Below are 17,378 nucleotides of genomic sequence, written 5' to 3'. Positions count from 1 at the left end.
CCGCTTCTTCCGGTCATGAGTATGTGGGGTAATGCAGTGCTGTTTTATCATATTAGATACATTTGTGTGTTGAAAGTTGTTATAATGCTACTCTGTGCGTTCGCTCGGTGGCTACTATGAGACACTTTTCGCACAATGCAGTAAGCTAGATCGATATTAGGCATGGTAAAACATGGTACTCGCTGTAAATCAAGAAAAAAAGATATAAACAATAAGACTGTGTTGAACTATATAACATGATTAGTTTTCTGTCTATGAATGTATCCAAACAGTTGCTCCCTTGTCTAACAAATGGTTTCTACAAAATAAAACAGGAAACTGAGGGTAACGCAGGTATGATGTCATTGATAGGCGACGCACAGACACGGTCTGTGTCCTGTTTAAAATTCTTTATTTCTCTGGATTCAAACATTCTTGGAAACATTTGGGATAATGTAAGTACACAAGTCAACAAAATATATAACATTGTTCTAGTGGTTTTGGGACATTTTAATCCAAAAAACCTTACATATTGTGCCTTTTTTTTGCAGTAATTAGTTTATCCACAAGGTGGCAACTGTGCTCTGGGGGCGTCAATTCACAAGGTAGTCAAAGAAAAACTTCATAAACAGAACAGACCGGAACGCATGCAAGCTACAGCGACAATGGAGGCTACATAGATGACAGGTTGTGCGAAATCACACTCATTTCTACAACTCTAGTATGAAAAATACAGATATATTTAAATGGATTGTAACTTATGGCGAGAGATTGCTGAAAGCTGCGCATCTATCAAACACCTGTGTACACGTACAAGTCAAGTGAAGTATACTTCGCATACTTAGTATACTATACCCAGGGCTTTTTACATAGCATGTACTCTACTGTTCAAAAATTTAGAGTCGGTATGATTTTTAAAATTCTCTTATGCTCACCATGGCTGCATTTGTTTGATCAAAAATACAGTATAAAGTGTTAAATATTTAAATTTAAAATAACTGTTTTTAATTTTTAATATATTTTAAAATGTAATTTATTCCTGTGATTGCAAAGCTGAATTTTCTCCAGTCTTCAGTGCCACATGATCCTTCAGAAATCATTCTGATATGCTGATTTGCTGCTCAAAGAAACATTCTGATTATTATCAACATTGAAAACAGTTGTGCTGCTTCATATTTTTGTGTGAACCATGATACATTTTTTCCAGAATTCTTTGATGAATAGAAAGTTGATATAGAAATCTTTTGACATTATCAATATCTTACTGAGCCCAAGCTTTTGGGTAGTACATGCATAAAAATAGTATGCGATATGCAACAATACTGTAAATGTCCAAAAAATGGTAGTATGCCATTGCAAACCCTCACTTTGAGGACACACATCAAGCTACTGTCAGTGAAACACATAAATGTGGAAATAGCATATTGTTTTCTTCCACTATTTGGGCCCAAAAAACCCCACAGAGTCTAAAAGCATCTTTCTGATTCTTGAGAAATTGCCTTGGTATTGCATAATGGATTATGTAATTCAAAAATTGTGATTTGTTGCATTTGTTCATAATGTTGTTGTGCATGCTTGTTTGTTTTTCTAGATGTACTAGTATGTACTTGTACATTTTCTTTCTTGGCACACACCTTTTTACCCAAAATGCAATAAAGAAGAGAGTTCTGCAAGACACAGAATCTCATTTTCCGTTATGGGGGTGTGTGTGTGTGTGTGTGTGTATGTGATATGATAAATTATTAGCGACCGAACCTTTAGCAGCAGCACGATGCCAGATGCTCATGGCTCTGAGTATTAACTCTGAGGAAGCAGCACTGCGTCATTTAAATATTCAGCATGTAGCTTTCCTACATGGACTGTGAATGATATGATGGATCCGTTTAATAACTCCGCAGATCCAGCTAGCTAAACTATGCCATGAAAATATTCATGAAAATGTTGTGATAACCTAACCAACATACTTAATAATTTGATAAATGTTTGGTTTGTTTAATGAAAATAAATACATACACTTAATGTATTAAGTGTAATACAGTAAAAATACAGTAAAAAGAGAAATATTGTAAAATATTAACTTTTTTCTTTTTTTATACTGTAAATTTTCTAATATATTTATTCCAGTGATGGCAAAGCTGAATTTTCAGTATCATTATTCCAGTCTTTAGTGTCACATGATCCTTCAGAAATCATTCTAATATGCTGATTTGCTGCTCAGTTATGAGCAAAAACTGTTTTCAACATTGATAATAAGAAATTTGAGCACCAGATCAGCATATTAGAATGAAAATTCAGCTTTATCATCAAAAGAATACTGTAAATTATATTTTTAAAAATGTATTAAAAATAGTTATTTTAAATTGTAAAAATATTTCACAATATTACTGTTTTTACTGTATTTTTGATCATATCAGTGAAGCCTTGGTGAGCAGAAGAGACTTTCAATAACATAAAAAAAACGTATTATTCCAAAATATTCCAATAATATTCCAAACTTTTGGTCAGTAGTGTATTTTTTGCAGAAATGTTGCAAACGTTATCAAACTTTTGTCAGCACTAAAATGATTTTGTCACATTCATTATTCATATTCAAGGTTACCAATAATAGAAAATAAATATAGTAATTATATCATCATATCATCAATGACGCTCTTCACTAAGTGTTTACACAGATACACACGGGAGCATTTGAAAGCAGGCGTCTATCAGTGGACCAGTCCGTTGATGGACGCCTACTTTCAAATGTTCCCGTTCCCACTTTCAAAACTCTTTCAAATTCAAACACTTCCGTGTGTTGATCATTGTAGCCAATCACAGACATATCTGTTGAGTGAGTGAACACAATGGCCAATCAGAGGTGTTTACGAATCCGCTCAACAGCGCTCAAAGCGTCGCATTTTTAAAATTTCAGTACCAACTTGGTATCGAAGTCAGTACTTTTGACAACACTAGACTCTATAATTATTTGTGAAATTTACTAGCAATTCCTGAGTGAAAATTGTTTCTATAACAATTTTAAAAAGACTTGCATTCAGTGGAAATGATATAAATCATCCCAATTTACTTACAGTAATTGTATATAAACTGGCTGTCATGGTAAATTGCCAGATTTGCACAGATTTGCTATTCAAATAAGACAACTGAAGCTTTGTTTGTAAGTAAAAATAAAACAGCTACAACAACAACTAACTTCACACTTTTAACATTTTTAAAACATTGTACAGCAATGTAACCTAACCACAACCAGTTTCATCAGGGCCTGTTGAAGACATGTGACTTTGCATAGTCCTCTTAAACTGTCCTTCTTTTGCCTCTCTCACTCTCTCTCCGGAGAATGATGTGGCGTTTGCTAGGCTAATACAGCTGCCATGCTACATCATGTGACTGCTGCTGAGGAGAGGAAGCTAAATTAGATCAGGGTTGTCCGTCCAGCAGGCACGATTACTGCAGCAAGCAAACCAGCCAGAACACATCAACAACGTCATTAACAGTCCAGTCCTGCCTCTCTGCCTTCTCCGCAACATTTTGCTGCCACTGAAATTGAGATGCAAGGAAAGAGGAATGGGGGAGGGAAAGAGCCACCATCATCGAGATTACCTATAGACCGTGACTCATGATACTTTTGCACTTTCATTGCAAAAATCATAAGGTTTGGATTTTGGGAAGCGCAATAAATGGATGGGTTCTTTTCTGAACTCGGATCCAAATTAGCTGCTGTCTACTGGGAACTGCAATTCATCACACACCCTGCCAAGAAACTCCCAAATATCGCTCTTAAAATTCAAAGCCTCAACCAGAAAGATGTTTGAGAATCATTATGATATCCATAAGGACATAGTTCATGTTAAAAACACAAAGTGATGCACCGTGAGTACTCACCACACTATTCCCTGAGCCCCAGAACCAATGGGCTTTAGATTTTGGTAACGTTTGAGAACTGTGAAGGTGGAATCTCCTACTTCCACACTGTAGAACTGGTTGTCCACTTTGCTTTTGCTCATGTTGTAATGCTGGGCAATGTACGAAACATCAACTTGTTTGCCAAAACCCTATGTGGAGAAAAAGATGGACGTATGAGCTGAGAACATCGTATAACTTGTGTTTAGAGAGTTGATAAGCAGCTCCAAAGCACTCGTAGGCTGTTATTAAAAAAGCACATTCATAAAGTCATAAAAACCTGGGCAAATGATTCTATGATTCACCTCAATAGTGAGATAAATAGTGTGAAGAGGTATGGATAAAACTGTTTGTATTCTCTTCATCAGCACAGGATATGAAAACCCATTTAACACTGTAAAACCACAAATGAGTTTGTTTAATTGATTGCCAGATAAATAAATTATTGCAATGGGCAGACATTGATATTTAGGTCAAACCTATGGAAGCTTGTTTCCGCCACTAAATAAAAAAGGTAACTGTGACTTTTTATCTCACAATTGTGACTTTTTTTCTCGCAATTGCGAGATTTAAACAATTGTGAGTTATTAAGTCAGAATCGTGTGATATAAAGTCAGAATTGCCTGTTATAAAGTCAGAATTGTGGGATATAAAGTTGCAATTCTGACTTCTTTCTCGCAATTGCGCACGCAATTCTGACTTTATAATTAGAAAAATTCTTTTTCTCAGAATTGCTTGATATAAAGTCAGAATTGCGAGATATAAAGTCAGAATTGCGAGTTATAAAGTCAGAATTGCATGATATAAACTCGCAATTGTGTCTTATAAAGTCAGAATTTTCACAATTGGACATTATAACACGCAATTGCGAGTTTATATCTCACAATTCTGACTATAACTCACAATTCTGACTTTATATCACACAATTCTGACTTTATAACTCACAATTCTGACTTTATATCACACAATTCTGACTTTATATCACACAATTCTGACTTTATATCAAGCAATTCTGACTTTATATCACAATTCTGACTTTATATCATGCAATTCTGACAATAACTCACAATTTTGACTTTATAACTCACAATTCTGACTTTATATCAAGCAATTCTGACAATAACTCACAATTTTGACTTTATAACTCACAATTCTGACTTTATATCACACAATTCTGACTTTATATCAAGCAATTCTGACAATAACTCACAATTCTGACTTTATATCAAGCAATTCTGACTTTATATCACACAATTCTGACTTTATATCATGCAATTCTGACTTTATATCATGCAATTCTGACAATAACTCGCAATTCTGACTTTATATCACGCAATTCTGACTTTATATCTCACAATTCTGACTTTATATCACGCAATTGTGAATTTATATCTGAGAAAGAAAGTCAGAATTGTGTGATATAAACTCACAATTGCGAGAAAAAAAGTCAGAATTGTGAGATTAAAAGTTGCAATTACCTTTTTTATTATTTAATTTCATGGCAGAAACAAGCTTCCATACAAACCACACATTAAACAACTAAATTAAAATAATTTAATGAAATGAGGTGTCACAAATGAGTGAAGACAAATATTACAACTATTATAAGCAATTTGAGAAGAAGCCACAGAAAGAATTTATATCTATTAACCAGAATATCAATAAGAATATTAAACATGGAAACCTAACATTGTTATTGTGAAATAGTTTAAAATAAGATGTAATGGCTCATTTTGAGATACAAAGTAACAGTTTAAACGTGATAAATGAAGTCACTCTTTCTCACTGTTTCACAATGTGGCTTTGTCTCATAGCTGCAACTTTATATCGTCCAATTGCATCTTAATTTCACGTAATTATGTTGCAATCGTGAGATAAAAATTTAAGTTGCAGGGGATATGAAATTATGTATATTCCCAGCTAACAGGGAATATTTTCAGAAGTTTTGCTAACGTTCTAGAAAAGGTTCTCTTAAAGTTATGAACAAACGTTCTTCCAGTAACATTAATAGAACGTTTGTTCAAAGTTATGTTTTTTTTGGTAATGTTCTCAAAACTTTAGCACAGAAATGTTATTTACATTGTTTAGACATTTTAGTTGGATGTTTGTCTAACATTTTTTAAAGAACATTCAAAAGTAACATTCCCAAAATGTTTGCAGAATGACAAAATGGAATGCTGGAACGATTGTATAACCAAGTGGAAAATGGAACGATTGTATAACCAGGGAAGAAAAAGTTTTTAAAACATTTTAAAAACTGGACGTTTTGAATGTTCAGAGAACATTCAGAAATAATGTTCTCATAACCTAATACGAACATTAGCAAAATGTTCAAGAGAACATATGTTTTGTTAGCTGGGTACAAGTGCATAACATCCAAACATCTTGGTTTCGCTATAGGGAGAGCATTTTATCTGTGCTTGGCTGAAGATCTCAGATATCAGACTATATTAAATCCAACTATCAAGGTTATCAGGGGTCTCTTTGTTCTGGAGTTCATGCCAGCGACGGCACAAGGGCCAGCTGTGTAATCGATTGTACTAACTGTCACATAGTGAATATATTTCGGGTATATCAGGGGAGGAAGCTGTCCACATAATTTCACAAGCTAAAATGGTAATTAGTGAGAGAGAGAGCGAGTGAGAGCAATATATATATATATTTATAAGTGTGTGTGTATGTGCTTCATAAAGTCTATCTTTATCATGGGAGTCACCCCTTACTGCAGTGCCCCCCTATTAAACTGACTAGGCTAATTTGAAGCTAATGAGCTAAGATTTGCGATAATTGCTGCCCTTTATTGAAAAAAGGGATAGAGCACATAGAATGGTTTGGTTTCATTATTGTGGTGAAATCAGTTCTGTTCCAAAACCTAGTGAGCACCCTAGAAGGAATTTTGAGGCAAAAACATTAAGAAGCATAAGAATAAAAAAATACTACATTTTTAGCATTTAACATTTAATGAATATATAAATCAGGCATGTGATTTATATATTTATAGTCAAACCAAAAATCATTCAGACACTAGATATAATTCTTTTATATTTTTTACTAGTGGGTGCAGGACACTATAGTTCATTTATGTAAGTGAGGATAGCACAATAAAGTAAACTGTGACATATTATACCCAAAAATTCTTCATACAGTGGACTACCAGTAAAATTGATAAAAAAATTGGAACCAAAAATTATTCAGACACTTTGACCAGACCAGTGTTATCTGACATAATTAAGATTCATTTTTTCTGACACAGTTTAGCTCTGAGATCTTGTCATATTTTATTACCATTTTTTTAAACTATAGTGAATAAACTGTATTAATGAATGAAATGTTCAAGGTGTCTGAATAAATTTTGGTTTGACTGTATATATTAAATTATTATTATTATTAAAAATATATTTTATTAAATTAATAAAGAAATATCTTACTATTGCAATAATACATACTATTGTAAAAAATTTAGTATTTAATAATAATAATAATAAATTACATTATAATACAATACATGCAATAATAATAAAGTATTAATGGAATTATTATTATTATTATTTTATATTTATTTTATTTAACAGAACAACAAAAAAATAACAATACTAACATTTATGGTTGCCTTCATTTATTTGGCTTTCAAAAATTAAACCATTGAGCATTTATTTTGGCGGAAAACTGCATGGACTTTAACACTTCTTTTTGTTGACAATGAAAGATTTATAAACGATTCTCATTACGAATTTGGGAAGATGGTTTGGGCACGTGGCGTTCCCGAAAGCAAATTATAAACGATTTAAACACACAGCACTTGGAGAGTAGAATTTACTGTAAATCTGAAAATCTGTGAATCTGAAAATGACTGCTGAAACATGCAGCGCGTCAGACTATATATTTATATAATTAATTCACAACCGTTGTGATTTGATGATCGCACTAAGGCATATCACATCCTCACAACCATGCATTGTCAAAATTATGGGGCAACTGGTGAGTAACACCGCTTCAACGCCAAATTTTTTATCCGCATTTGCCGCTTAGAACCCTGGCTAACATGCTAAGGGTTTCCTGCAGATGGCGCTGCAGGCTCGCACAGCGCTGTCAGAAGCAATCCGTGCATGTAATAAATGTATAGTTAATGTAACATTGTCAGTTTATTTAACAGTTGTTTAAGGCCATTTGGCGATTTCAATCATCATATTGTAACCAGCCAACCCTGAAACAAAGCCAAAACAAAACATTTTTTTCAGGTGGGTCATACTTTTAAGGTCGGAAAATGCAGAAATTAATTTCTGCTTTTTAGAGTATTGTGTTGTTAGCTTAGCGACATGCTAGCATCAAAATCTACTGGAATCAGTTTAGAGTCAGGTCTCCCATGCCCCATATAGGCAGTAACCAGGTTCTGGAACAGAGCTGATACACTTTTAGGGATAGGAAACACACTTGGTTCAGGAGTCAGTTAGTCATTTAGCAGACACATTTATTTGAAGTGACCTACAGTACATTTACTACAGTGACAGTCCCTGTGGAAGACACAGAGGTTAAGTGTCTTGCTCAAGGCCACAGTGTTGATTCAGGGATCAATCCTTCTGGGATTTGAACCTACAACCTTAACAGAGAAAATCTTTATCCACCAGTCAACTCCACCTACTGCCCTCTTGACCTGTAATCTGTATGTCTCATCGAAGGTTTTTCTGACAAGGGATGAGGATAATTTAAGGCCCAAACAAAAGAATGAAGGACAAGAAAACCAAGAAACATATGAGGTGACTTATTAAATGTTTTGCTGTGCTACTGTGATTACTGTACTTCTGGGAAGAGGTACTGTACTTCATATTTATATTAAGCAGAAGGAGGTTTCATTATGTAACACCATCATTAACATGAAATTATACAGTATTTTGATATACGAATGTAATCTGATATTGAATCATTGTGTTTCCACTGTGTTATTTAATATGATTTGTTACAATATAGTATCATGCAAAAAAAAATATAAAAAAATCTGTTGACTCAAGTCAGTCAATCTAGAGCCCTAAATTTAAGGAAGATATACATCTGTAAATTCAATTTAAAATGATAGTTCACTCAAAAAGTGAAAATTCTGTCACCGTTTATTCACCCTCATTTCATTCCAAACCTATTTTTGTCTATACAAGGACAGTTAATGGGGTGTAAAACAACAAAAAATAAAGAAATTAGAGAAAAATTCACTTCTTTTTGTGCTCCATAGAAGACAGAAATACATATAGGTTTGGAACAACATGAGTTTGAATAAATATTTTCATTTTTGGCTAAACTATCACTTTAAAGTCAACATGGAAAAGCATTTGCAACCCATTTTATTTCCACAATGTGATATATTTCAGAGTGAAACAATATTGTGATAAAAAAAGTCACTTTCCCGTAAAAAAGAAAGTCATATTGTTTTGCAACAACACAAGGGTGAGTAAATGATTTGGAATTTCTTTTTTCCCTTTAAGTGCTTTTAATTTGAATGATGTATCTGTATGACTGCATTGATTTTAGAAAACACTTCCATGCATATTTAGAGTGTATTAAGATGCTCTTAATGCATTTTGGGAAACCCGACTCTGAATGGCTTGGAATGCTGCGAGGAATTGATCCTTTGTAAGCTGTACATCTTCCTTAAGGGCCCAGACATGCTGTCACCAGTATTAGTTTTAGACAATGACACATCCATTAGAATGACAGGCAGAATGGAAGTGAATGAATACTCTACCTTTTAATTTACCTGTATGGAACACACACCTGACAAAAGGCAATCTTCACATCCAGGACTGGAGCACTGCAGTTATATAAGAAACGTCTGTTCATAAATACCTGAAACACAGGAATACAACAAGAAGGAAAAGATCAAAAACTGAATGAATAGATAAATGGGAGGAATTTTCCCTTCTCTAGAATGATATTGAGGTGGTAAGATATTTGCTTTGTTCCGTAATGCTCATTTCATCTCCAAATGTCCTCATTTCTCAAGATGTTTTTTTTTTTTTTTTTTTTCAGATAATGATATGTGCTAAAAGAGAGAGAGAGCTGAGATGATCAACACTTTTTTTTTTTCCTTTTTCTCACATCTACCATCTTTATTCTGTCTCAAAGCCCCTGCCCTGTGGATATAACGGCTCTCGCCACACTGAGGATCTATGCATTAGCTCAGCGTATGTGTCTGAGGAGAACAGGCTTTCCAAGAATAGTCAGTGTCATCCAGGAGTCAAAGACAGTATGCTAATTTGGTTTGCTTATTTCTTCGAGGATGAGCTTTTGTTAAGCGCTGTGCACCCTGTCTTTTAAAGATACCAAAGCCCTGTGGATAAGCGTTAAATATTCATTAGTGTTTTTCCAGACTTTGTTTTGGTTTTTTTTCATTCCTGGTTATTATTACTGATTTCACTTGGTATGAATGTTAAAAAAAAATTATAATATTGATATTAATATAAAAATATCAATATTTTGATATACCAATAATATATATATATATATATATATATATATGGGGCATTACGTTTTCAGACTGTAAACCCGAATAAGTTGGCACAACTCAAAAAATTTGAGGCAATCAGTTGCCTTAAAATTTTTAAGTTAAGAAATTCAAAGTTTAAGTAAGCGAACTGGCATTTATTTTGTACTCATATATTTTAAACATATAAACATTTTCTATTAATGTAAAATTAGCTAGCTTTAACAAGCTAATTCAGAAAATGCTAATTTATTAACATATTAACAAATAGCATGGTATAACATTTGCTAAATGAGTTCAGCAATATAAAACATTTAACATACTTGCTCTCGAACCAAGCCACATGCGCCATTTGTCACCATGACGGTAACTCTCCAAAAACCCACATTAACAGAAACTCTTCTAAATTAGCATAACAAAACATTAATCACTACTAAATCCCACTTAACATTAATCTTGCACACAAAAAACCTTATATAACACTTAATTTTAGTATTTACTCTCCCTTTCGAGTGCTATGAGCAAAGCATGCTGGGAAATAGAAATCCCAGCCAAGTTTCAGTTAAACTTAAGTTTGTTTAAATTAAAAGAAATAAGTTCATAAAACTCAAAACAATGAAACAGTTCAGTTTACTTAAAATATATCAGTTCTGTGAACTTGAAAGAAAAAGAAAGTGCTAAATACTCATAAAAGTTGATTTGACTGAACTAATTTGTTTAATTTAAGCTTGTACTACCAATTAATTATTTTGAGCACTTTTATCCACAGTGTGCATGCACATGGTTGCCAGGTTGAGAAAAATAAGTAAAACACTTAGCAGATATTTCCGTATTCCGCAAGTATGAAGCTCTGATTGGGGGATTACGTCTCTTGATATCAGGCAACCCCAGTTATGTTCCTCTGCAGGTCAGATTAAACCTTGTTCTAGCCTATATATATTATATTCATTAATTTCAGCACATTTCCACTCCGTTTTAAATGCTGTTCTAGTATTCAAATCAAGCCTAAACCACTGCTCCACACATGCTGCAGAATCGATACAGAAGCAGCTGTATAGATACTCGAATCTCATCAATATACAGGTTACTCTTCTTAGTAAATAGTACCAGCCATTAAAAATCAAATAACAACATATGTATAATATCTAAAATATCATCAATGGTTGTGCCTTCGACACATTCATATGATGGTTAGGATGTGTCAGTGAAGCCCAGCACTTGAGGTGATGTTCTTGCTGGTTTTGAGTGGCAGCTTACAGCTGTGTGTGTAAATGGCATGAGGACTGCCTACAGCGCATGTGTGTTTGCCAAATGACTGACAATAACAGCACTGCTTTCATTTCCTTTGAAACACACAGACCTGCACTGCTGCTCCTGCGGTCTGCTCTGAGACAAAGAGCATGATGGGATATGGTGCAGTTTCATCATGATAACCTTAATATTATTGATTAAAACGAGTCAATGTGATGGAAAGTATGATCCAGAGGGAAGAGAGAGGGAGACATCTTAGAGAGAGAGAGAGATCTTAAATAACTCGTCGTTCAGTAATTTGCGGGTGCTGCTCCTTAATTACTATTTTTCTTCATTATTTGCTGTCTGGAGTTGGTCTAATAACAGTTCAGACGTGTAAACTTCTGATCAATACAGAAAGCTTCTCATAAAAACAAGCATCCAGCATCAAATGAGGGTTTATTTTACTGCTGTACCGCAAATAATGCAACTGAAACTGTCTTTCACAGATTTAAAAATGACAGCAAAGATTTAAATCAAAGTAACATGCTTTTTTTATATATTTCAATACATCCTTGGAGTAAAAACATTTTATATATTGATACAGCACTCACAAATCATGAATCTCACAATTATTGAGTCGTGTCCTCATTTGTTTGGTATCTCTTCCTTTATACCGAAAGCGATTGATTCAAACATTCCGACAGTCTGTTACCATGGCGGCAAACCAATACTTTTATAGAAAACAAATGAACTGTTTCAAAACCGATTAAGTAAAATAGCATTCGGCTCAGGAGACACACAGCCGTCAGGGAGAACATTGAATAGATTTCAATGAGGCACACAGATTTTTATCACTCACAGTATGGTAATGAGATACAAACTCTTGAGACATTGAGAAGTTTCTGTAAGCAATTTTAAACACCACTAACAGCACCAAACAGATCAGATAAATAAGTAATCTGCCACTGTTCAGAAAACAAATAGCCCTGCTCTCAAACTCTTTTTTTGTTGGCTAACATTATAAAGAGGACCTATTATGCTTTTTTACATTTTCAACAAAGCTCAAAGTCACTCCAAAGGGAGTTGTTCTCTTTATCAGAGTGCACTGTTTCTGAACTCCCTGAAACACATCCATTGTAGTCTTGAGTTTCTTCTGGGAACAAACACGTCACAATATTTCTCATTTAATTCCCGTCCAAGGCATACGCAAAATAAAGGAGCGGGGCCTGATTGAGTTAGTAGTGTGTTGAAGCTTGCGGTTATGATAATGGGCGTGACATTTCCCAAATATGCTTGAAGACGTTGACCAATCACAACACATTGGTCCAGCGACCAATCAGAGCACATTGCACTTTTCGGAAAGAGGGGCTTCATAGAGACTAAACAGAAGCTGTATCCGAAATCCCTCCCTTATACCCTCATTCACTATTTACTACATTGGTCCACTAATATAGTTCACTTGAGAGAGTTAATGAAAACGAGTGAATGCGCTGGAAAGGGTTGTCACTTTTGCATAGTTTGTGCTTGCTGTTTAATAATTATTTGATACTTAGCAAACTAGCAGCTCCAGTAGATGAAAAGATTTATCTTGAACTCTGTCATGGAAACTATGTATAAACCTTAATTAAACAATTTAATAATCAGTTAAAAATGAATTTATTCCTGTATGATATTACGCTGTAGCCACATTGGACCAGTGGTTTGGAAAATGGATGGATGATACAGCTGCGGGCGCCATCTTCTGGTCAAATGCGGGAATTCATTCGGCACAACCCCTTACAGTGCATTATAGATATTCTCTAGCCGTTGAGTGTACATTGGTTGCACTCGATAAGTCCGTATGGTTTCGGATACCACTACAAGTGGCTGTCCCCTCAAACAGTGCCCTATTTAAGAGTATAGGGGGCGATTTTGGACACAGCCATAGCATTACTGACAGCCTGGACAGAGCTGTCATGTTTTTTTTTTTTACATTCAAGCATGAAAACCCATTCTAGTAGACCCCCAAAACAAAATTAAGACTAATTTAGTAAGAAAGTAAGAACATTTTACTACAGCAGGATTCAAGTCACATTTTACTCAATTTAATTGTGTGAACTGACATATTTCTGAGTGAAACAGGATGTTCAGTGAGAATAGATATAGGGTAGGGATTATTTTATCCATTGGAAATCGACTGGATTGTAAAAAGTGAATGCTAAATGTACTACATACCAATATGGATGGAGAAAAATATACGAAAAAAAGAAAGAGATACAAGATGAAAGAGAGGGAAAGGCCAATCTATGCTTCTCAACACCTTTGGCTGAAAGGTTGTGTTTACTGCAGCACCAGCTATGAATGCTTAAATAAAATCACACCACATCAACACTCTCACCAAAGGAACAAAAACAGAAAACAATGAGGATGTGTTTGTGATTTTTAATGAACAAATTATGAACAAAAAACTAGCTTTTTACATTTTCTGAAGAAAATGGAAGTGGTGCTAGCACATGCTAATCATGCTGCCGTGATGCTATGGGGTTTTTAGCACATTCATGTGCAGTTGCTAGTGTGTTCTGGGTTGTTGCTTAAGGGCATTGCAAAGGTGTGGATTACTAGCCCAAAAGATCTCTCGCATATTCTGTTTCCTATATCTGTTGCCCTTTTTTCAATAATAACAGTGATGCTAGACTTACCAAACAACACTAATGAATGGACGGTATTTTATAGGAAAAAATGGACTGTTAAAGAAATAATAGAAAAGCAAATCCATCCAAATCTCATTATTCTCAAAACTCCTATCTTATGAGGAGTTTGGTGTGGTATCAAATCAAGACTACTGGTTTTAAAGTCTCCATAGTAACATACAGTCTTTCACATGATCCTCTTAAATTAGACATTATCGATTGCTTAGATAAGCTGGGATAAACGTATACGCGCTCTAGAGCTGCTCTTCAATAAATATTTGACAGCACAGTTGAGCTGCACAGAAATATTATCTATAAAGAGGAGGATTTGGCAAGGTCAGGCCTGACGAATGAGACCGAGAACTGATGAAGAACCTTGATAAGAAAGTGATGAATTACTGAGTGCAAATATGACATTAACAGACAACAGGACGCAAGCAGAGAGCAGGAACTATGCCTTCCCAAGAGTCCAAAAAGGCGCAGCTATGGTAATAAAACTGATGTCTGGAGATTAGAAATAAAGCTTGATGAATGCACAAAAAGTCTTCCTGTTGTGGATCAAGCATCCAACCTCTGAATAATACAGAACAGAACGGGTGAGTTTAATAATGCTGAATTGTGGGTCCTCGTGGTATTGACAGACCTATTGGTGTGGCTAGGGTGCACAAGATATTTAATAAAGTCAATCTTCAAGCCAGAGTGATGTGAAGGTGGATGGTATGATTCACCATATTGTATTATTTTATTATTTTATATCACAGTTACTGCACATATACACTACCGTCCAAAAGTTTGTGACATTTTTAAAGATATTAAAGGTGCAATACGTAAGAATTTTGCAGTAAAATATCCAAAAAACACTAGGCCAGTGTTATATATTTTGTTCACTTGAGTACTTACAATATCCCAAATGTTTGCAACTATTTGTAAATCGTGAGAAAATTGCAATTTTAACCAAGGCTCCGGGACGTGTGAGGAGTCGCCTGCCAATTGCGTCATACCCGCGTTACCCTCGGTTTCCGGTTTTATTTTGTAGAAACCATGGAAACACCAAAGACGCTTTAATATTTACTTGTTTTAATAGGCAGGGAACAACTGTTTTGATGTATTTATAGACAGGAAAAACTAATTATTGTTATACAGCTCAACACGTTTGGTCTTATTGTTTAAATCTAATTTTCTTGATTTTTTGCGAGTACCATGCTTTACCATGCCTCAGAGAAAAACACTATTTTGTGAAGTAGCTAACATAGCATAATCAGATGCAGCTTTATTTTTAGTAACAGTAATACAGCATTTTCTCCATCATACAATACGTTTTAAAATGAATTGCATGCCATTTATCAACACAAGCCATCCAGCATTTAATATGATATTCTAAAATCGATCTATCTTACTGCAGTGTGTCTGAAACAAGTGTCTCACAGCAGCCACCGAGCGAACACACAGAGTAACGTTATAACATCATTTTCAACACTCTCAAATGTATCTAATATGATAAACAGAGCTGCGTTACCTCATACTCATGACCGGAAAAGCGGAAGCAGAAGCGGCGCCGGCGACTGTGGCATAATAAAAGTTTTGCTGTTCGTGAGGCGTGTGTTGCGCAATCGCTTCAGCGGCCTCGTTCAGCTCCCACAACACTCGGTCCTGCGCTGCTTCATACTACAGTAACATTAATAATCGCATCCATGAACATGATTTCTTCCCGAGTCCTATCCCTATTCTTTTCCACCGGCCGTTGAGATGAAGACCACATGTCCCAAAATTCCGCGATCAAACTTGTCGTCATCATCTTTGTTTTGAATAGGCCTCTAGCGACCTCTAGAGGACAGAAAATATTACATAATGCACCTTTAATACTTTTAGTCAGCAAGGATTCATTAAATTGACCAAAAGTGACAGTAAAGACTTTTATAATGTTACAAAAGATTTCTATTTCAAATAAATGCTGTTCTTTTGAACTTTCTATTCATCAAAGAATCCTGAAATTGTTTTTTTTTTTATCATGGTTTCCAAATAATTATAAGAAATTATTATATTTCTTATATTATTAAATCAGCATATTATAATGATTTCTGAAGGATAATGTGACACTGAAGTCTAGAGTAATGATGCTGAAAATTTAGGAATAAATGACATTTTAAAAATATATTGTAATAATATTACAAATTTTCTATATTTTTGATCAAATAAAAGCATCGACTTCTTTCAAAACATTAAAAATCTTACCAAACCCAAATTATTAAATGGTAATGTACATGTATTTTTTTTTTACATAAAAATTAAACCTCAAAATCTACATCTTATTTGATTTTTTTTAATATATATATATATATATATATATATATTTTTTTTTTTTTTAGTTGAAGGACACAGAAAGAAAGAAATATCCACAACAACAAAAAAATGAGTCAGCTTCACATTATGAAGCACTCAAGTTAAAAACATTAAGAACAGTACTATATTATAAATATGTCTCAAATATACACTGGTATAAATGGTAAAAGCAGAATCTCTACCAAATCACACATTTCTACCACTGAATTGTATATACGTCATACTGCCAGCTCTAGTGGGTGTGTTTGTGTGTGAGTGTGCGCGCACGCTGCTATTATGCCGAAATCTGTCGTTCACACAGGTGGTGCGCACCAGAGGCTAATTTTGTAAAGTGTTTGGACTGCGTGTGAAACCTTCAGTACACGGCAGCCATATTGAGATGAACAGACAGGTGATTTCAGAGCTACAATGACTCATCACCCCTGAGACCCGACAGATGGAAAGTGTACATCACCAAAACGCCATCTCTCTTTCCTCCTCTTTGTCTCTCTCTTCAACTCAGTTTCTTGAATGGAGAACATTGATTAATTAGTCTATTGTGTCTGGAGCTTTCAGGTCAATTAACACTGATGATCTGTCAGAGGAATCTATGCTAAAGTGATCCTGCTAATGTGGCACAGAGCGCTAATGCTAGCATGTCCACAGTTATGCTGGGCTACATCTATCCATTAGCTCTGGAGAGGCTAAACAATGCAATGCAATGCTAGGAGTACAATTATCAACAAAGAGGATAACCCAGATAAAAAAAATACAGCTAAATCCAGTCTAAGCTGGTTGGCTGGTCTTAGATG

The 17,378-nt window shown here is 34.7% G+C and overlaps 1 protein-coding gene across 10 annotated transcripts in view; it reads right to left on the bottom strand.

Annotated features, from left to right (window-relative positions):
* LOC127503882 (mitogen-activated protein kinase 10) overlaps positions 1-17,378 on the bottom strand; it is a 69,192-nt gene that overhangs the window by 31,468 nt on the left and 20,346 nt on the right. For 8 of the 10 annotated variants that reach the window (XM_051878057.1, XM_051878059.1, XM_051878058.1 and 5 more), the window contains 2 exons: positions 9,637-9,708; positions 3,859-4,028 (listed from right to left, as the gene is read on the bottom strand). In XM_051878057.1, coding sequence (XP_051734017.1) covers positions 3,859-4,028; positions 9,637-9,708 — 242 coding nt within the window. Of the gene's footprint in view, positions 1-3,858; positions 4,029-9,607; positions 9,709-17,378 lie in introns of those variants that run through there. The other 2 variants (XM_051878064.1, XM_051878065.1) reach the window with 2 other exon arrangements.

This window comes from Ctenopharyngodon idella, chromosome 21, assembly GCF_019924925.1.
Source record: "Ctenopharyngodon idella isolate HZGC_01 chromosome 21, HZGC01, whole genome shotgun sequence".
NCBI lineage: Eukaryota > Metazoa > Chordata > Actinopteri > Cypriniformes > Xenocyprididae > Ctenopharyngodon > Ctenopharyngodon idella.
This window is presented reverse-complemented; position numbering and strand designations above follow the sequence as displayed.